Source organism: Amphiura filiformis, chromosome 4, assembly GCF_039555335.1.
Source record: "Amphiura filiformis chromosome 4, Afil_fr2py, whole genome shotgun sequence".
Taxonomy (NCBI): Eukaryota; Metazoa; Echinodermata; class Ophiuroidea; order Amphilepidida; family Amphiuridae; genus Amphiura; species Amphiura filiformis.
This window is the reverse complement of record NC_092631.1, coordinates 63,190,013-63,213,626: the sequence shown is the minus strand read 5'-3', so window position 1 is coordinate 63,213,626 and position 23,614 is coordinate 63,190,013. Positions and strand designations below refer to the sequence as shown.

Genomic DNA, 23,614 nt, shown 5'->3' with positions numbered 1-23,614 from the left:
GAGAGAGAGGTAGTTGGCATGGTGGTTTAAAGGGTACTCTTCCACGGCTCAGACTATATTGATCAACTTGCCCTATTGGGCTACCTGCTGTGGCTCACAACCTGTCCATCTTTAAGGGACTTTTATTTACAATGCACAACTTGATAACTATGCAAGTACATATAAAAGTAGTTTTACATCCTGCCCATTGCATTTATAGTTCTCAAATTGCCTAAGGTAGGTTTAACTGAGATCAAAAACAAAGTCAAAAGAAAACAATAATGCAGTGTATCTTGAAAGGGTGAGAACAGGCGGCGATTAGCATGAAAGAGCCGGCAACTTATGAAACCGCCCGGCCGTATGGCATTTTTCATATACTCGGTTAGTTTTGTGGGGTTCATTATCGAACCCCAACGGTTTTAACTTGTACTTATATTATTTATTAACATAGGCCTATTTTTTTGTGATATTTCAAGCGTTTTAAAATTTTAAAATAATCCCATTCAATTACAGGGTTGACGATGGAAATTTAATGAATTTAGAGAATGCACGGTGCATACCACCTGAGTGAGAAGGCAGTATCTGTACATATCACTGATGGATTCACTATCAATACATGAGTTCACTTAGATTAGAAAGTTGAGCATTTGATTCAAATCCACCTGCTTCTCAACTGATATCCTTCATTTATATGCTTGTATCTTGCACCTGCAACAGCTTCTATATTTGGTATGTAAAAGATCAAATCCCATTATTTTCCATAGTTTTGGATGCATGTGATGCTTTAATACCATCCTCATGCCTGTGATTCATTGGTCACTATGCAAGCTGCTGTTGCCTTGACAAGTCAATATTCCTCCACTCATATCTGCACATACTCCGCACTCATCCTGATGCAGACCACAGATAAAAACAGTTTGGTAGTAAATTTACTTCTTTCCCCCTTTACATATCCTTCTGCCCACAACCTGTTATTCTATCCCAGGCGGCGAGTGGCATGATAGAGCTTGCAACTTGTGAAACCGCCTGGCCGTATGGCATTTTCCATATACTCTGTTAGTTTTATGGGGTTCATTATCGAACCCCAACAGTTTTAGCTTGTATTTATATTATTTATTAACATAGGCCTATTTGTTTGTGATATTTCAAGCATTTTAAAATGTCAAAATAATCCCATTCAATTACACAGTTGACGATGGAAATTTACTGAATTTAGAGAATGCACAGCGCATACCACCTGATTCTATCCCTTACCATAATCTCATGCCAACCCAAACCTGAGTCTGTATTTAGGTGCTATGTCATGTTTTAAGCACACTATGGTAGATACGGTCTTCTTGCAATAACACAACATCATGTGCATCACTTACAAATGCATGATGTATTCTTGAACTAGTCCTACATCTTTACCCCTGTTATTCTTCAAACACAATACCGCACCTCTACATCAGGCGGGTAACATAATAGCCGTATCATGCACATATTCATGACAGATCGTTTTCCCTGAACAGATTGAAAGTTTTGATAAAGTTGCTGCTATTTTTTTTAAATATAAATGTATGTGACTGACCTGGTTATTGCATAGGACATTTGATAATGCATCTTTAAGCTGCAGGTTGAAAGGTTATCAAATGTATGACATGATCAAAAATATATTTATCATTAGGAAAGTTAAAGGTTATCAAATGTATGACATGATCAAAAATATATTTATCATTAGGAAAGTTGACAACAGAAAAGTTCCACTTTTTTTGTATTTTATTGTTTTCGGCAAAAAGTGGCAATAATGAAATCATAATAGCGGTAACTAAAACAATATTTCTTTCAGCGATTTTTATCCAAAACAAAAATATTCATACTCTTTTTTTTTAATTTGCATAACCCCTAAGTGCTATACCCAGGGAAATTTTATTGCATGTTGGACCATATTCACATTGGCTGCAATCTACTAAACATTTTTCTAATAATTAAAAAAAACCTGCAAAAAACTTTGAAAATAAGAAAATATTACTTGCTAATAATACAAATTTTAAAAGCTAGTTGGGACTAAGCTGTTTTTCCTTGACCTAATTAAAACAATGAAAATTGATTTAGTTTGGTTGTAGTCTCATCTGTGATCTCAATATCCCTTTACATCTGTGTGCCAATCTTTATTCATAGGTGTCTGAGACATGCTCCTTGTGCGTGTCAGGTGTAGCATCAATGTTCAACCATTTCACTCCATACAAGTTTGTGAGGTGATAAAAAGTATTCTCAATATGCTGTGTTTGAATTACTTTCGTACTTTTATTTTATTGACCGATTATTTCTCTACTTGTTTATTTACTAGTGCTCATTTTACATTTGATGTCATCACAACATTATTCATTGCTATGAATACGACACACAAATAGATGAAGTCAGTTTGCTCATGGATTGATGGAGGAACATTTGGGGTATTTTTTAGCGGGAATGCATTAGGAAATAAATTGCTGCTTGTGTGCAACACTTGCAGACTAATTTGAACTGTTTTCATTGTGTGACACATTCACTTTTTCAAAGGAGCAATACAAGTGCATATTTATCATCAGAAGTTTGTAGACAGAAAGTTGACGAAACACACATACTTAAAATGGATCTCTAAAGATACACTCCCGTGAAATATATAAGATAAAATAAAACAAACGGAGACGTGAAACAGTTGTACATTAGCAGCAAATTTTCAGTACCAAGCGTACCTTCTTCAGGCTTTATCATTAGAATTTATCCAAAATTGTTTTTATTATGTTTCCCCCAATTATGCCTCCATCCATGGATGACGGCATCATTATATAGGGTGGTATGGGGAGTCCAGATTTTCCTTCATCTATTTCAAGTTTAAATCAATATTGTAACATTGCGGAGAAAGACACATTGATTTTTTTTTGGTTGAAAATTCTTCTAAAATCTGTGCTTTTTAATAAAAGCATGGCAATTCATATTATCAAAAAATTATTAGTCAAATAGTCAAATTTGCATGTATACAGGATATTTTGTCATGAAAATGCCTTTTCTTTGTTTCACTTCACTAATTCGGCTCAAAATCAAAAGGGCGCATATGTGACATGATCAAGGGAAATGAGTCGGATGTCGCTAACATTGATTTCGAGATATTAGCAATGAAAGTGTTAATATTCTTTTGTTTGATATTGTTTTCAGCGATTAGTAAATTGACGTAACTTTGCAAAGAAAAGTCATATCAACATGGGGTTTTCAGTTTATAAAAGTTCTAAATGTCCTCTTTAAAAACATGTGTAAAACACATTTTTGACCAGGGTCGACATGTGACTCATTCCCCTTGATCATGTCACATATCTGATACTGAAAACAAATATTCTTCCGGGAAAATAATTTTTTTACAGAAATGTTACAACATTTCTTATGACAGATACCACACATGATCCTAGGGATTGCTTCCATGATTCAGTGAAGAAAACAAATCAAAAACCTCTCCCTTGTTTCTAACATCTCATTGCTCTTTCTATATAATACCCAAATTCATAATGTTGTTTTCATAGAGCAATTTGAATATGTCATTTGTGGTCAAGTAAAAAGCATTATGCACTTGTGAGTGTTTATTCTTTACCTGGGGATGCATCTGTAGTCTCTGTGAAAAACAACTCTCAAATCCATCTGAAGAAGGAACTGTTTATGTTATGATTCTGTTTCATGGCAATGTAAGTCTATAACTGGTACAAACCACTTGTCATGCATGCTTAATGCTGCTGAATAATGCAAAGTTTGTTTTAGGCATTTCCTTCACATAATTATTACTAGTTTTAAATATGAAAATTAGCAACTGGTCCTGAAGCCTCACTGTGGAGGAGGTGCGACAACTGTGTAACATATTCATTGTCGAGGATGTGTAGCGATTACCCGCAGCAACATTACATGGTGGCGTCTGGCCCAATAGCTGCAAAAGAAAGATAGGCACTCGGGCGTGTGCACACACACAGATTCGTCCCCTTCACCATTACTTACAGTAAGCCTGTATGTGCCAGTTTAGGGTGCTCTGAGTCAGCCTATCGTGCAACAAATATAATTAACTAAGTAACTACCTGGGGTACCAAAGATTTCTTTTTTGAAATTCATTGATGTGTACCAATCTAACAAAATAAGGACATAATTAGTAACTCTTTCACAGATTTATCTTCAGGGGGTTACCCATTTGAAAATATTTGACTTTAATATTCCCCATTGCTTGTAATTTGTCTCCATCTTCCGAGCTTGTCCCTCTTCTGAGATTTTAACACAACATTGATAAACAATACTGCCTCTTTGGTGGCAGTTTTCTTGAAATTTAGATCAAAACAGTCTATTCCATGCTCAGAATATTATAGCAATGGTCTATGAGCACAGCCATGGGCAGGGGTGCAAAATCCTAATAAAAGGTCCATTTTAAAACATTAAAAATCAGCTCTATTTTGAAGGAAAAATTCACAAAAGGTCCAATTTTTTTTTTTAATGGTTAAATCAGTCCTGTTTAGGAAGGAAATCATAAAAAATCCACTTTTTAGCCCCCTGCACACCTCAAAATAAATCTTGGCTACAGGCCTGTCTATGTAAATGTCAGGCATCTGCAAAATGCTGGCTCATTACTGTAATACTACTGTGAATTTGAGATCGAAAAAGCCATCAACTTGACAAACAAATACAACTTCTACACGAGACTGGTGCTTGTGTTTTGTATGTGAGAGAGAGTGAACGATTTCTTTGTCCATCATCTTTGTCTCTTATGTCCATTTTTGTACCTGTTGATAATATATTTTGTACCTGCTGTTTCAAAAAAAGTTATATTGATTTTTATGATCTTTCATGATCGTTGGAAACTGGTGGTCCATTGCGTATGTTTTTTCTCCTTCCACTGTTCCAAGTACAGGAAATTAAAAAAAATATATAAAATATAAAAATTAAAAAAACCCAAATACAACTGAGCATATGGGTACAACTATTTTTCAGTAACAGGGCCATGTTTGTGGATCATCCTTCCCATTGCTATCAGGGAAGCATCTTCTTTGAATGTCTTCAAAATCCTCACCATATCATATAGTAGTTTTCTTGTGTTTTCTTTTTCTTGCATTTTTGTATGGTCTAATTCATGCCTGGTGCGCTAGTTCGTAAAATACTGCGAATAAGCACGGTTAATAAATGTAATATGTATGTATGTCCACTCCAAGTATACTAAGAACCCATCAAGTATGTCACCGATTTTAAACATCTTGGTTCCATGATGGGCTGTAGCACCAGTGACCTATCCCGGAAGGCGCTTGCTTGGTATGCATTTTGGAAACTGGAGCATCTGTGGAGAAGTCCAACAATCACAGTTGCAACAAAAGTCAAGCTTTTTCACATCACTTGTGACCATGTTAGTAATGAAAGGGTCTATACCATCACCAACACTGTGCCTCTTATCAACTCTGTCACATCACAACAACTACGATTCCTGGGACATATCCTGAGGATGCAGGAAGGTGAACCATGCCGAAGATATGCTCTCTACACCCCATTACATGGTCAAAGAAGACCTGGAAAGCAAAGAACATCCTACTTGTCTTATGTGCAAAAACTGCTGGGGGATTTCGACAACTTTCTACTGCAAGATGCCATTACCACTTTGGCTTCAGATCATAGTACATGGAGAAACTTTGCAGTCGCCTGCTTCGCAGCCTAATGAAATGAATGAATGAATGTATGAATTGTCAGCATGTACGGTACCTATACGATCTCTTGTTCACACAAAATGAGTCACTTGCAAGTTTAAATTGTTTTAGAGGTGTAGACAAAATGTTTCTATTGTATAATGTTTACTACAACATTGTATATCTGATTCATATCAATGTAAGCTTAATTTTTTTACCTAAGATATTCAGCATACTTTAACCTGCTAAATTGCCAAAAGTCAGAAATGGGGGAAAAATTTAAATAAACATTGCCCTCAAAATGACTCGAGTCTGCATGACTGCATCAGATATAACTCACTAATTGAATAAAATCACTGTATATCATTTTCTATTAAATGATTCTTGTCCCGGCAGGATTGAATTTTACCGGTCGACCGGCTCCTCATGAGTGGGCATCTAATGGACTGAGAGTAAATGGGGTAGAACTGGCATGTTGGCTTGTAGACAGACCATACATGAAGGCACTTTGCTTCTAATAGTATAGATATTGATTGACTTGGAGAGGCAAAATGTTGCCTAATAGCAAAGCAACATCTCTCTGCGTGTGCTTGTCTGACATACATTCGTATGCCAAGTTAGTTCACTGACTGCAAAGTTACATCTATGTATAGGATTTTGTTAATGGGTTTACTATTTTTGTTGGTCATCTCATTTATTTTTTTTAGAAGTAAATTTTTGCCTACTTTTTAAAAGGAAAAAGAGAAATAACTAAATTGTGGGCTTTTTTTACATATTGGGCTCTTAGTTTTATATTTCTTTTTAATGACAGTGTAGCTGCCAAATTTAATTCCTTCATGTTCCTTATTCTCCTCTACAGGACCCCCCATCCCAAAATGCCCTAAAAGCCCCCCTTTTGACCCAAAAAGTCCCAATTTGCGAGCATAGCTTTTATGCCTTTTCAAGTCAAAAAAGGTTAAAATTTTGGAAAAAAAGTCCACTTATTCTAAATTTGCACCCCCCCCCCCAGTCCAAAAGTAAATCCTGGTTACGGGCATGTTGAAGGGGTATTTTAGTGATTTTATTTTAGCATCCTCTTTTTAGGGTATCATACGGTTCAAGATATCCATGAAGAAAGCTTACAGCACTCCACAGACCAGTGTTAAATCGTACAATATGATTGTTAAACATCCAAACTGCATGAACGTCAAACGTTTATATACAAACAACACTACACAGTCCTAGATTTCTTAACCAAAAACCTAAATACTTTCTCAGTGGTGACCATTGACATTCACAACCTCATCCGACTCCCTGGAATAATGCATTATGAGTATGTGGCATGGATATTACATGTCACATGGCAACCCTAAACCCATTACAAGTTTGACAATCCAACATAAAGTACAGTGGTGTTGAGCAATTATAATACATTGCTAGTGTCTGTGTCTTGAACTCAAGATAGAATATCAGATGTAATAATCTCTTCCTCTCTATGAAGGATATGAATTGTTTGTTTTGTATGTAATAAATGCATGTATATCAGTGTAGAGAGTGTCTCTATATTGAAATTGAATAAAAATTGATCTTCATCAATATTAACCAGCATTGGGCTATTCCAGTTGAAATCCATACACCCTGTATGAAAGACATGACCCTAATCTCCCACACAGGCAGTGTGAATTTCAAATGGGGTTACCTAAATGGGTAACTCCATTTGAAATCTACACCCCTGTGTGGGAGATTAAATCATGTCTACCATACAGGGTGTATGGATTTCATCTGGAATAGCCCAATGTTTATACACAGACTGCCTCAGACTGATTAGTATCAGTACTTGCCCCCAGCTTCTATTTTTTTAAAGATTTCACAATATTAGAATCTGTGGCATGATGTTCAATATTTGCAGTTCATACCACAGGTCGATCCTGTGTTGTATAGGACACATTTGCACATTCAATTGCTACATTGAATTCAAATTGCGACAAAGGATTAGCATAATTTATTGATTGGGTGTTTACAAGATAGTCGACTTCAAAACAAATTGTGAATTTGACTTTTACGCCATCACTTTCTCATGCTACAATAGATGTTGTGCATATGAGGTATCATACAGTAAATATGGCGGATCAAATAGGTTGATGACAACATTTGAATTGAATGGACTGCACTGCGCCATGATTACGGCGAAAGACACCGGTTCAAATCCTTTGTTTGGAGCCAATCAATAATTTCATGCACAACCCCCCTCTCTTGTAGATGGTGCCAAGTGTGGAGGTGTGTGTGTTTTCCAACTCGGAGATTCACACACCCACATTCAAACTGGGAGATTTTTTACACAAATCTCACAGCAACCGCCATACTGTGGAGGTTGCTCTAATCAGAAAAATGACAGGTGGTATACCCCCCTCTATGGCTCAAAAACCCCATTTTTGAGGTTATCTTCAACTGTGGAGCTCCACGGTTGTTAGCAGACTCCACAGTGTGAATGTGACAAAACACACACACACAGTTAGAACCATTTACAAACGCTCCATAACCATTATGAAGGTAACTTCTAATTGCATGTTCGTTTACACTGCAAAAGTCAAGTTTGAATTCAACAAAAATTGCTCTAGGTTGCCATTTGAAGATGACCTCTTAATAATGTATTGCTACCTCTGGGTTGTCATTAGAAGTCAACCTCTGAAATCGAGTTCAAAACATGGCAACCCTGTTTATAGATAAAAACGATGAAGTAAAGTTCAGGCTAAGTGTAAACGGCGCGTCCAAGTTATAGAAAAGATATTGTTATAAATGTTTGTGATCAACTGAAGGTTTATAATAATGACTAGACTGTTACACAGATGGATACTTATTATTTTGAGACAACTTGTATCAAATGCTGCAACCAAATGCAAATGTAATACAGGCTGCAGCAATATGACTTTTCCATGCACTTTTACTAAGTATCCACATGCCTTGATTTCTACAAATCAGATTAGTAAGGTATTTTTTAATCCATTTAAAATCTAAAATTGGACCATGCTAAGTTTACAAAAACGTTGTTCTTTATTTCAAAGGAGCATCAACTTCATTCCATTTGAAACTTCCTTCTATGTGATGCAAAATAATCATGCAATTAAACAGGGATCCGAATAATGGCAAAACAGACATGCAGACCCTTAAGTTTCCATCATTTAAAGCCTTAATGTACGATCTTTTTTCAGAATATACCTTTACTTTTTTTCAAAACCGATTCTTTGGCATATTTGTAATACTTACACATGTTCCAACTTAAATCTATGAGCAAACTGTCAAATTCGCCCTATTTGTAGTAAAACGGGATGATTTTCTGTTGGTCCGACATATTATCATAATTTATAGATTATGATAATATGTTGGAACGACTCGCAAATCGTAGTCTCCTACAAAACCAGTTTGGTTACGGTCCCTCCACATGCGGAGGGAGCGTAACCAAGCTGGCCGCGTTGGAGACTAACTCTGAGGCCGCACTCGCCGTCCTAATCCAAATAGTGCGAGATATTTCGAGTGATAGAGGTGAAGTTTATGATATTGTTTCTTTGCAAATTCCCAATGTTTATCGCGTCCAAATGTATTGGGAACTTTCATAATGATTGCATATTATCATTTTGGAAGAAAAAAAGAAAAATCTAAAAATTTAAAAAGACCGTACATTAAGGCTTTAAGGGATACTATAACAACTTGTTGGCCATCTATAATTCTCTTCTGAGTAGTGTAGAACATTTGGGTGCTGTCTCAGCAAGGATCTCTCTTTAGCGCCCCATGTTAAAGTTGGGGTTGAAAAAGGCTCGCCGGAAACTCTGTAAATCAGACAATTCTCTAATCAGGATACTATTACTATAACTGTCCATATTTCTGATATGGAGTTTGTGTCTTTTTGGAGACAACTGTTGAGTTTAGAAACATATAACCTAATGAATGCCGTTATCTTGCTAACATTGTGCTAAATGATATATTTTATGTGGCCCAATTAATTGGCATGATCATTTTTGTTTAATGGTCAGCAAAATCCTGTAAAGTGTACTATGGCTTGTGGATTGTATGCCTGTGCAATAAGCGTATCGTAATATAAATCACTGTGTTTTTTGTATATCCGAGTATTAGCATGCTATGGCCACTCTCATGTGCCAAGTTCAGGATATATGCGTGGCTCTGATTGCCAAGCTAATTTACAGGGTATATCCAAGATTGTTAACCAGCGAGCCCGCTACTGATTGAATAATGCGCAGAATGTAATGTTTACAAAGTGTAAATTAATTGTGTAGAAAGTCTGCTAAAAAGAACTCGCTTGACATTACAACATGTTTTGTTTGGTTATGTTACATGACTATCTTCTGCTTAAAACACCCTTTTCTACTGCTTGTATTTCCTGTTGTTTACGTAGCGTGCAATCCAGCCAATCTTCTCAATAATTAGCCCGTATATATCACTGTCTGTGGCATCAAGTCTAGTAGAAACAGATCAGTTCACATGTATAATCATGACCACTTCACAAGAGCAAGTTGATTCCTCAGTGGCTTCTTGATGTCTGTACTGACCACTTGATTTGCATAAATACGTGATGGCATGATCCATGTCTGCAATGACTGCTTGATTTGCATTAAAAACATGCAATGTTGCATGTCTGCACTGACCGCTTGATTTGTATAAAATACATGATGGCAAGTTGTATGTGTACACTGACCTGGGACACTGACCGCTTGATTTGTATAAAATACATGATGGTATGTTGCATGTCTACACTGACCGCTTGATTTGTATAAAATACATGCAATGTTGCATGTCTGCACTGACCGCTTGATTTGTATAAAATACATGCAATGTTGCATGTCTGCACTGACCGCTTGATTTGTATAAAATACATGCAATGTTGCATGTCTGCACTGACCGCTTGATTTGCACAAAATACATGGAATGTTGAATGTCTGCACTGACCGCTTGATTTGCATAAAATACATGGAATGTTGCATGTCTGCACTGACCGCTTGATTTGTATAAAATACATGATGGCATGTTGAATGTCTGCACTGACCGCTGATTTGTATAAAATACATGCAATGTTGCATGTCTGCACTGACCGCTTGATTTGTATAAAATACATGCAATGTTGCATGTCTGCAATGACCGCTTGATTTGTATAAAATACATGCAATGTTGCATGTCTGCACTGACCGCTTGATTTGCACAAAATACATGGAATGTTGAATGTCTGCACTGACCGCTTGATTTGCATAAAATACATGGAATGTTGCATGTCTGCACTGACCGCTTGATTTGTATAAAATACATGCAATGTTGCATGTCTGCACTGACCGCTTGATTTGTATAAAATACATGCAATGTTGCATGTCTGCACTGACCGCTTGATTTGCACAAAATACATGGAATGTTGAATGTCTGCACTGACCGCTTGATTTGCATAAAATACATGGAATGTTGCATGTCTGCACTGACCGCTTGATTTGCATAAAATACATGGTATGTTGCATGTCTGCAATGACTGCTTGATTTGTATAAAATACATGATGGCATGTTGCATGTCTGCAATGACCGCTTGATTTGTATAAAATACATGATGGCATGTTGCATGTCTGCACTGACCGCTTGATTTGCATAAAATACATGGTATGTTGCATGTCTACACTGACCGCTTGATTTGTATAAAATACATGATGGCATGTTGCATGTCTACACTGACCGCTGATTTGTATAAAATACATGATGGCATGTTGCATGTCTGAAATGACCACTTGATTTGCATAAAATACATGATGGCAAGTTGTATGTGTACACTGACCCAGGACACTGACCGCTTGATTTGTATAAAATACATGATGGCATGTTGCATGTCTACACTGACCGCTTGATTTGTATCAAATACATGCAATGTTGAATGTCTGCACTGACCGCTTGATTTGCATAAAATACATGGAATGTTGCATGTCTGCACTGACCGCTTGATTTGTATACATCATTGTATGTTGCATGTCTGCACTGACCGCTTGATTTGCATAAATATGTGATGGCATGATCCATTTGATTTGTATAAAATACATGATTGCAAGTTGTATGTTTTCATTTTACCATTATCAAAATTAAAATGTGAAAGGGTTTTATAAGAGTACTTACTATGCTGATATTTCCATCCTTACTACATAAAATAGCAATATGACATGAAGTACCAAACTGATGTGATCAAGCAAAATCAGTCGGAACTCGGAAATATTAATTATGAGATATAGCCAAACAAAGGATATATTTCCTTTTGTTTCCTGTTGTTTTGGAACCTCTCTAATTGCTTATATCTTTGGAACTGGTTGTTCAATTTCAATAGGATTTTCTGCAAAATAGTCCAAAACAGAAATGTTTTGTAGACTCCTAACCGGAGTGATCTTACCGGTGTACGGAATCTGCAGCTTTGTAAATGCCTCTTACTATCCCGTAAGAAACTGAAAATTATACATTTCCGAGTTCCGACTTATTTTGCTTGATCGCATCACAAATATACAAGGTACCACTGGATATATATATGACACATTTTGACTTACCATTATTTGCATAGCGTATTGTAGAGTTATCATTTATGCTGGGATCAAAGTTTCCCATCAGTGGAGCTATGTACTGGGTAGCTGTGAGAAAGTCATGGAAATATGGTCCTAGATAAATAAACCCTGAAATATACAAACAAAACACAGAGAAAAGTATGGTTAATAAAATATATATAATTAATTATTGAATATCAAATTAGCCAGCTGCTAAAAATAAGTGTACTTAATGAACTCAGCACATGGTATGATCATGCTTTTCTTGATGCTACCAAATTGTTACAGATGTGTGGTCCCATTTCAACACATGGTGTTTTCTGCCTCACATTCAGTCACAACACCCAAACATTCTTATTCTAAGTTTTAGCAACTTCATAGATAATAACTATAAAGTGGTTGTGTCCAGTGACATCAATCTGTCTTGAAAAGTGTGGGTGACATTTGGCCTGAATTGCCAAGAAGTGGCTCATTTGGCCAAAATGTGGTGGTGGGGATGTGACATACCAGTCTCCCCAAGATTTACCTCAATGGTTGTTTCTACACAAATGAATACTTTATTTCGCAAGTGTTCTACAAACCTAATTCAACTTTATCTTTCTTTTTTTTACTCTTCCAAAGATCATTTATCTCTTTTTTTGTTTACATCAATGAATAGATTAATCAGGATTGAAATTGCATTTTCATTTTCATCCATCTTGTTTAAAAATAAATTTCCAATCATTATTTTAAGTATCCAGTGGCATGATGATGAAACAAGCCATTTGTGTTCAAGTCTAGTTTTCAGTGCACCTTTCAGCTGCCTTTTCTTTCCACATATGCTATTAAACTTCTCCCTAGATTTCCTCCTATCTCTGATGGCTGACTAGCTGGCTCAAACATAATTCATTCAAACACAAGATATGATGTATTCTGCCATGTTCAGTCACATCTGTACTGCTAGAGATATTTTTAGATATCAGCTATAAATATTGGGAAGGAGGCCAACAAAATGTGACTGATGCAGAGGATTCAATCACAAAAAGCACTACAAAACTGAAGGGGAAAGCATTAAAATCAATATCTTCTCTATCTTTTTAGAGAGGGAAAGATTAAAAAATTACTTATAATATTATAAATGTACATGCTAAATAAAGGATCAAAGTTTCAAAAAAACAGAAAAATATACTACACTGGTTAGCAAATTGTGTGTATTTCAGATCTAAAAATGGTTGAAAGAAAATATGACACACCATAAAAAAAAGGTACATCATTATATCACCCTTCTTGACAAACTGAAAATTTAACAACATTTTACCATATTTCTAATAAAAAAATTTCAATTGGCACCCTGTGTTTCATTTATTAGAAAGTGCTCTTCTCCAGATTTGATACAAATAATGAGAAAGTGTCTTGTTATTTTCTTAACTTTTGCAAGTTGATTAGATTGAATGCTTTATGCTTTTAAGCATTTACAGCAAGGCAGCCTGTTCTTTTATAAGGCTATATTAATTTACCGGTAATTGTTTGTTTCAAAGCTCTTCAGTCTTTGAAAACCTAATGCGGAATGCAGGTTTTTTCGGGGTTTTTTAATATAGAATTCTGAAATGTTTGTCAAGGTGACCGTTAAGCATTTTGATACTGTGATACATCATACAATGTACTGTACGACTGTTTAAAGAAATAATTCACAAATACAGACCATATCTTGAATTTGTTGGCTTTTTGTTGAAAAAAAAAAGGAATTAACAAAAGAAGACTGTAAAATAACCTAAAGCGCAAGATTTGACTTTTAAAAAAAAATATGCACAGGAGCTTTGAGATTTTTTTTAATATAGCCTAATGTATTGGTCTGTGACAGGGCTTGGGCTGTTGTATGTCCAGCATCATCTATTTATTGAGGACCAATCATTCCATGAAGCATGTGCACAAAAAGGCTACACCCATCCTGCACCTGTTACCACACATTTTTTGAAGCAGTTTTGTCATCGTTCGCATTAATTCATAAATGTCATAAATGTCATAATAATAATAATAAAGAAACATTTATGAAGCGCTTAAAACAGAAGTCGCTAAGCGCTTTACAAAGTACCATAAGCACCATAGAGCTTTAATAAATCCTAATACAGCACCATGATAGCCACAAATGGTGTGGACGTGATTTGTTAGGCACGGGCCATCATGAATATGCGACAATTCTCAGCAAGGGACTTTGCCCGAGTCACAAAATGCCCCTTTAAGAGCTACAAGCCATGTTAGCCTACATATCTCCCCATGTGTGCCTTTCTTAAGTACACAAACATGATGAGATTTGATTTATGCGATGACACCTTTCAGCGGATCTTGTGTGGCTCCTTGACACTTTGCTGTTATCAGAGACTGGAGTAGAATTCCGCCCATGTGTTTAATTACATTACATGACCAAATTGGATTTATATCTACACTGAGCCTTGAACATTGACAAGGAAATCAGATTGAAGTGCTACACTGCAAAGTAAACATCCGCTAGAATAAATTGTATTATTTATATGACGTACAATTTAACGATCTAACTGTTAGAATGAAAAAAAAATATACCACATAATGATGTAATTAAAAAAGTAAGAGAGAATATGAACCTTTTCCAACTTTATCATTTCTGATGCTCATTTCTGCAAATAATATAGATTGCATGTAATCCATGTTCAAAAGGCACTCAAAAAGGCAACTTTTTTCAAATTTAGGTCTAAATTTGATTCTACACATGAAGCAAAATATATTTTCAAATACATTTTTTCCTTCTTTTGAGTCACATAATACATTAACCATTTTATGACACATTGATTTTTAAATGTTGTATTTTATCAGCCATTTATTGCATAACTATTAATCAATGCATGCAGGTAATGAGCTTTAATTGGATGCAAGCGCTTGTCAAAGTTCCTAGTATCCTCCAGAGTAATACCATTTATCCCTAACATATTTTTTTTCTTACATACGGTTTTGTTAATTAATTTAATATTAATTTATCACTATTCCAGAGCATAAGACACAAAATTTGATAAAAAGAATATTGATCAGTGCAGTCCTAAAATTTTGTAATAAATTAATCCAATTTAATTCTGGAATCTAATTAAACCATGCCTACAGCATTTCCTAATTACCTTATAAATACATTTCAAATCCTATCATTAGAATTAAACTCTAACATTAGTGTTCACATTGTCGGGCATACACCCGGCAGAACTTGGTTGGCGCAAGTTGCTAGGAGTAGCAGTAGGTGCTGCCAGGAGTAGTGGCAGTGTGAATGATGGTCAGCATAAGTTCCGCCAGGTGCACGTCTGACGATTTATTCCTGACAAAAGTCAGGAATAGCGGGCTGGGTGTAACCTCCACCTAGCTTAAGTTGCAATGTGAATGCTGCTATGCCTGGTACCCGGTGTAAGTTTGACCTTTTGTTGGTCGGAACTAAGAAATTACATATCGCATGGTTGAAAAAGGTCACAGAAACACTGGAAGTGATAGCCGATGTTTATGCCGACCAGAAGTGAATGCTTGGTGGAGCTGGTCGGCGTAGTACTAGGAGTAGGCTAGGTGTGGACACGCAGTAGGAGTTGGGAAAATATTAGTGGAATTCTTATCAATGTTAGTATACGTTTACGCCGGGTGTAACTCAAAATGTGAACACGACTATTATATTAATTTTTGATCCAATCAATCTCTGACACTTTTTTTATATTTAGCAATAAACAAAACATAATGCATTGTACAGAATCACATGATCACTGCTAAAATATGAAGGAAGCAATTTGCCCAGTACCACCTCAATTCTTTGCCTGAAGATGATTATTATAATACAATGTAACAAAATTGAAGTTTCAATACTTTGATACATACAATTATTGATTTGAAATCATGACTAACAAAATGAAATTCCTTGGGCATTGAGGTGACGATATCTGGATGGAATATCATCCATGTTGCCAAATCCATGATTTGGTAGCCCAATTGTGCCCATCCACTACAAACTGGTCATTAAGTCGGCATTTTCCATTGAGATAAATCAAAAACAGTATAATGGATTTCTATGTAAAATATATTAGGAATTTGACCTTTGATGAACCATAACTTCACTTTCAGATGTCCGATGAAGCTGGTTGAGGAGTCATTATAATACACATGTCACTTGTATGACCCACCCTAGGACCCCCGGGGGATGTGCGTCATGGTTGGGTCATTTACCAACCAATTAGTGACGCAGGGTACGGTCATTTACTCAATATGTGCGTCACAACATCCCCCGAGGGGTGCGTCAGTGGCAGTCACTTTACCTAGGTTCGTCAATGGTTAGGTGCATCAGTGTCAGTCAAAATACCTAAATGGTGAGTCAAATTTGCGTCATGAGGACAGTCATAATCCTTAACATGTGCGTCATAATTTTGACGAGGGGCTCAGTCATTGTCGGCAAATGTCTGTCGTTGTTTAGACGCACATGTGGGTCATGGTATAGTTAAATCCGACGCACCTTTGTAAAGTGACTCACCACCCCCGGGGGTCATGGGGTGGGTCATACAAGTGACACGTGTATAAAGCTGAAAGTGAATTCTTTCAAAATCTGCAATAAACAGAAAATGACATAGAGTCGACTTTACTACCACTTTGTCGTGGATGGTCACAATTTGGCAACTTAGTAACGTCCCACAATAAGGACACTTGCTAACAAGTAACATGTTCTTCAAGCTCATAGAATTAATTCTTCTATCCTTTAAAACAGGTACTCAGGCCTTCTTCTTACAGTTTTGCATGTTCAATGTCTCATACAACCTTTAAGACATACATGTTGTTTTTAGGGGGTTCAGGCAGTTGTAAATGCTTTGACATGGATAAAGTAATATAATGCTTGCATTTCCTTCATTTATTTCTCCCATAATCACTTATTTATTTGCTTTAAATCCCATTTAATTAAACACAGCAACAGGTTAAAACTCACTTTGCTACTATTCTCTTTCCTCCTTATGAACTGGGTTGCTTGTCATAATAACACTGAATTATACAAAACAAATACCACTTGGGAACCTACTTCCACACCACCCACTCTATCTTTAAAACTATGTAATTACAACAACTAGAAAAATCCCATCAGAGTTTGCAATATACCCACTCACTGAACTTCCTTCTTCCTATACAAGGGTGGCATCCGCTCACTGCTCGCCTCCCTAGTCCAAATTCATAACCTTGCTCACTGCAGGGTATACGAAAATAAGATTTCTTCATAAAATATAGCTGACAGCGTGATAGATTTGTTTCCACTTCTGCTTTGGAGCTCCTACCTGAGCTTATTATTAATGCTTTGTGGCGATACAGCTAATGCGATTTAATGCACTAGTCGCTAGGTTGTGGATATCCTCTCCGAATTACCACAGGGGTCTATCTCTCTTCCCACAACTAATAATGAAACAATGCATTTCTGAATCTTTGGTATTTTCATGTGGGTTTCAAAACTAAAAATAATTTCTCCCATTTTATTTATAACTTTGGTTTTAAAAAGTTTGAACACAATTTGTTGTTTGTACTTCAGCATGTAGTGATTAAAATGATACCGCCATATTTCTGGTTTAATGCGTCCAATTATTCATAGCTAGCGGGAAGGATGATCATCCTAGACGATTCCAAAATTACACTTCTTTTTAATCTTATTGTGCTTTGGTCTTGAGTACAGGATAATTGTCGTATTAAAAGTAGTATTAATGTTGTTACAAAGTTTATATTTGGGTTAAACATACTCTTTGAGAATTTTTAAAATTTAATTCAAAATATTTTGCAATTTAAAATGGGGACAAAAATATTACTAGTTGTTTATATTGTCTTGTGTATCACAAGATGTTTGGATGAAATGGATTTGATGCTACTGTAAAAGGGCAAATTTGTGTGCAATTATTTTTCACGATTCATCAAAGTTTGAACATTTCATCTGTTTTAATTTGTGATTTTAAGATCCGTTATAGATAATCTACAAAAATGAAATAGAAAATGGACAAAAATATTTGCCGTATTATTTTAATGGTAGCTATTTGGAGTGCAAAAAGATTGAAAATAAATTTGGTGTGAATTTTCAATTTACAATGGTCTGGCCTGCAACTAAACAAATATTACCTTTAAGACTTAAGTTACAAGATTTCATGCCACTACTGATGATGCCATCTATAAACATTGTGTACAACCACAGTGACATTATTTAAGTTAGTAACTAGTAGGTACATTATTCCATGGGAAATGTCTTCTGGATTAAAGATATTTACATCACTAGACGAGTTAAGGGAACAAACCAAAAGATCGATGACGTCCTATAAACTAAACTAGTTTCGTTTAGGGGGGAGGGGGTAAAAGTACTCAACATTTTATTATTACGTTTCTGGCAGGGAGGGAGGGGGACGGCTGAGAAACGAAACTAGTTACGTTTATAGCACATCATCGATTTTTTGGTTTGTTCCCTAAAAGCACAGAGGTCTTGCAGGATTGGCAATATACCTATCAGAATTTTTTCAGTGCTATAGATTGCACTTACATCAGTGTACATTGTGGGACACACAGCAAGTAAATGAACTGTCATATACTGAACAGCAGTTTGGTATCATTGCATATAAAACAGAATTGCTATCTACTGAAGACAGCATTATAAATGATAACATGTAATATGTTATCTACATGTCTAAAGATAGTATTTTAGCATTACAAATGATGCTACATATGCTATCTACTAAAGATGGTTACTATGCCAGTATATAAACAGTATAATCATCTACGTAAGACAGCATTTTAAGATTACAAACTATGGCAAGCTGTTATGTAATCTGCTAAGGGTAGGATTTCTGAATTACAGATTGTGATGCTAAATAAGCTATCTACTAGATAACATTTGAATCACAGCTATCTACTTAAGATAACATTTGCATCACTGCTTTCTGGCAAAGATGGCATTTTAGTATCACATCTATCTACTGAAAATTGCATTTTAGTATCACAGCTATCTACTGAAGATAGCATTTAGTATCACAGCTATCTACTAAAGATAGCATTAGTATCACAGCTATCTACTTAAGATAGCATTATAATATCACACCTATCTACTGAAGATAGCATTTTAGTATCACAGCTATCTACTTAAGATAGCATTATAATATCACACCTATCTACTGAAGATAGCATTTTAGTATCACAGCTATCTACTGAAGGCAGCATTAGTATCACAGCTATCTACTGAAGATAGCATTTTAGTATCACAACTAACAACTGAAGATAGCATTTAGTATCATAGCTACCTACTTAAGATAACAATTGTATCGCAGCTATCTACTGAAGATAGCATATTTGTATCCCTGCTTTCTGGTAAAGTAGGCACCGGAGTTTCGTGCGATCGCGCAAAAAGTGCAAAAAATTTTGGGGGTCCATCGCGATTTTGGTGGTCCATCGTGAATTTTGAGAATTTTGCCAAATACACTACTTTTCAATGTAAATTCACCAATATTCCATTTGATGCAGGCCCAGCGCCTGTTTACGTTTGTCCCTTCCGTGATATGCAAATGTCCGATTTTTTCCATGACGTGTTACCATGTGTGGTAGTTAATTCTTTACATCAATCGTATGTATGAGTGACGTCATTAATCATGTGCATAATTGATTGAGCGAAGAAGGGTAGGATATAAGTCACAGAGCGCACGCGAGATATACGAATCAGTTCATGACAAAAACAACATTTGGACGCCAAAGAAGTACAGACATGCATTAAAATGTTTATTGTACAGTACAGTAGTAGCTTTTCACATAAAATTTGCATTGTTCACATAATGTATCAACTTCATGGAGAGAAAAACATCGGACTATCACGTGTGAAATAGGTGCAGAATTCGCATACTTGATTTACTTCAATTATGTGACTTCATCAATGGATACAAAAGTGGTGGAAAACGCATTTTTCGCGCTTTTTGACTTGAATTTTCGCTCATTTTCGCGCTTTATAAAAAACCGGCCGCGCATTTTGCCGTTTTAAATCGCCAAAACTCCGGTGCCTATGGTAAAGATAGCATTTTAGTATCATAGCTATATACTGAAATCAGCATTTGTATCACAGCTATATACAGAAGATATAGTATTTTAGTATTACAGCTATCTATTGAAAATATCATTTGTATCCCAGTTATCTATTGAAGATGTCACAGCTATCTACTGAAGATAGCATTTGTATCACAGCTATCCACTTAAAGATAGCAATTGTATCACAGCTATCACTATCTACTGAAGATAGCATATGATCACAGCTATCTACTGAAGATAGCATTTGTATCATAGCTATCTACCGGTACTGAAGATAGCAATTGTATCACAGTTATCTACTAAAGACAGAATTTGCATCACTGACAGTCTGCTGAAGATAGCATTTTAGTATCACAGCTATCTACTGAAGATAGCATTTTAGTATCACTGCTATCTATTGAAGATAGCATTTTAGTATCACAGCTATCTACTGAAGATAGCATTTTAGTATCACAGCTATACTGAAGATAGCATTTTAGTATCACAGCTATCTACTGAAGATAGCATTTTAGTATCACTGCTATCTATTGAAGATAGCATTTTAGTATCACAGTTATCTACTGAAGATAGCATTTTAGTATCACAGCTATACTGAAGATAGCATTTTAGTATCACAGCTATCTACTGAAGATAGCATTTTAGTATCACAGCTATACTGAAGATAGCATTTTAGTATCACAGCTATCTACTGAAGATAGCATTTTAGTATCACAGCTATACTGAAGATAGCATTTTAGTATCACAGCTATCTACTGAAGATAGCATTTTAGTATCACAGCTATACTGAAGATAGCATTTTAGTATCACAGCTATCTACTGAAGATAGCATTTTTAGTATTACAGCTATCTACTGAAGATAGCATTTTTAGTATTACAGCTATCTACTGAAGATAGCATTTTTAGTATCACAGCTATCTACTGAAGATAGCATTTTTAGTATTACAGCTATCTACTGAAGATAGCATTTTTAGTATTACAGCTATCTACTGAAGATAGCATTTTTAGTATCACAGCTATCTACTGAAGATAGCATTTTTAGTATTACAGCTATCTACTGAAGATAGCATTTTTAGTATTACAGCTATCTACTGAAGATAGCATTTTTAGTATCACAGCTATCTACTGAAGATAGCATTTTTAGTATTACAGCTATCTACTGAGCTATCTACTGAAGATAGCATTTTTAGTATCACAGCTATCTACTGAAGATAGCATTTTTAGAATTACAGCTATCTACTGAAGATAGCATTTTTAGTATTACAGCTATCTACTGAAGATAGCATTTTTAGTATCACAGCTATCTACTGAAGATAGCATTTTTAGTATTACAGCCATCTACTGAAGATAGCATTTTAGTATTACAGCCATCTACTGAAGATAGCATTTTTAGTATTACAGCTATCTACTGAAGATAGCATTTTAGTATCACAGCTATCTACTGAAGATAGCATTTTAGTATTACAGCTATCTACTGAAGATAGCATTTTTAGTATTACAGCTATCTACTGAAGATAGCATTTTAGTATCACAGCTATCTACTGAAGATAGCATTTTTAGTATTACAGCTATCTACTGAAGATAGCATTTTTAGTATTACAGCTATCTACTGAAGATAGCATTTTTAGTATTACAGCTATCTACTGAAGATAGCATTTTAGTATCACAGCTATCTACTGAAGATAGCATTTTAGTATCACAGCTATCTACTGAAGATAGCATTTTAGTATCACAGCTATCTACTGAAGATAGCATTTTAGTATCACAGTTATCTACCGAAGATAGCATTTTAGTATCACAGCTATCTACTGAAGATAGCATTTTAGTATCACAGCTATCTACTGAAGACAGTATTTTAGTATCACAGCTATCTACTGAAGATAGCATTTTTAAAATCACAACTATCTACTGAAGATAGCATTTCAGTATCACAGCTTATAAAACACCATGACAGCTACTGAAGACAGAATCTTAGCGTATGAATTATGACAAGTTAAGATATATTCTTGTAATATGATTTTAGCATTACAACTTCAATACAAGTGATGATAAGTATCACATATGCTATCTACAGGAGATATTAGCATATTGAAGACAGTATTTTAGCATTTTTAACACAAGATAATAATGTCAACATTGGTGTTATTTGCTGGGGATAGGATATTTTTTATTACAAATGATGACATAGCATATGTTATCTACTGAAGATAGTATTTAGGAATAGAGTTTATGTCATCCTACAAGTTAATAGCATTTTAATATTTATCATGTCATTGTTCATTTACTGAAGATATGATTTAAGCATCACAATGACACAGCAAATCTTCACTCAACAGAAAATATTAGTTTAGCAGTACTACATGATGGGTTACGTTTTGTCTTTTGAAAATTAAATTGTAGCATTATATACTGTGAAAACCACATCAGTGCTATCTACTGAAGATAGCATTTTAGCATTTTGCATGTGAGTTTTCATTTACTGAAGGATATAAGCTGTCTACAGAAGATAGCATTGTGTGGCAGTTCTCAATGACAGGATAATTTTATCTATTGAAGATAGTATTCGAACACTGCATACTGTAATATAGCATTATGCCCTCTGCTGAAATCTGCCATCAACATTTAATAGTTAGGATAGCAGAAAGCATATTTGCAAAACAGGAAATTCTCTAATATATTGAAGATAACCATATAGACAACACCAATTATTTTGTAATTGTTTTACCCTGCATTTCATCAAGGTCATATGACAACTAGCGATGCATGTACTGATAGTATGGTAACACCACAATGCAACAAAACAAACATGTCCTTGACCCATAGCATCGTTTGTTGTGACCTAATCAACCTCTAAAAATCCCTTTGAGTTGGCAATGCAATACACATCTATTTATCATGCAAGAGGTGTCACTGTCCGTGTTCTATAACATGTAAATCAATTAACCCCAGTTCAGTGATGCCAGTATTTTAATGATATGCAAATTAAACTGATGTCCTCAATTGCACATGATAAGGTCAACACTTGTGATACGATCACGCATAATGAGTTGTTTGTTCATTAAATTAACTATGAAAAACAGCCAAATGAGTGTTTTAATCATTGCTTTCAGTTTTCTTTTCTGCAAGTCCACTTCAATGTTACTTTTTAAGAAATAATAGCTTATACAATTAACAAGAATAATGTACTTAATTAACTTAGAACTATTAAGGTCTTATTGAAAACTTTTTCCCCCAAGTGCCATGACAGAAAAATGCTCTTACACCTAGGACCTAACACATTTTTCCATTTTCCACAAGAAACAAAAATTTGGCATTCCCATTCTATTTGATCCACTTTTAGCTTGATAGCAGATATAAACGAGGCTCAGCAACCTACAGTATGTAAAA

At 35.4% G+C, this 23,614-nt stretch overlaps 1 protein-coding gene across 1 annotated transcript in view; it reads right to left on the bottom strand.

Moving 5' to 3' along the window:
- The window catches only part of LOC140151185 (plexin domain-containing protein 2-like), a 112,793-nt gene that overhangs the window by 23,621 nt on the left and 65,558 nt on the right, over positions 1-23,614 (bottom strand). The window contains exon 5 of the mRNA XM_072173438.1: positions 12,188-12,310. Coding sequence (XP_072029539.1) covers positions 12,188-12,310 — 123 coding nt within the window. The remainder of the gene's footprint in view (positions 1-12,187; positions 12,311-23,614) is intronic.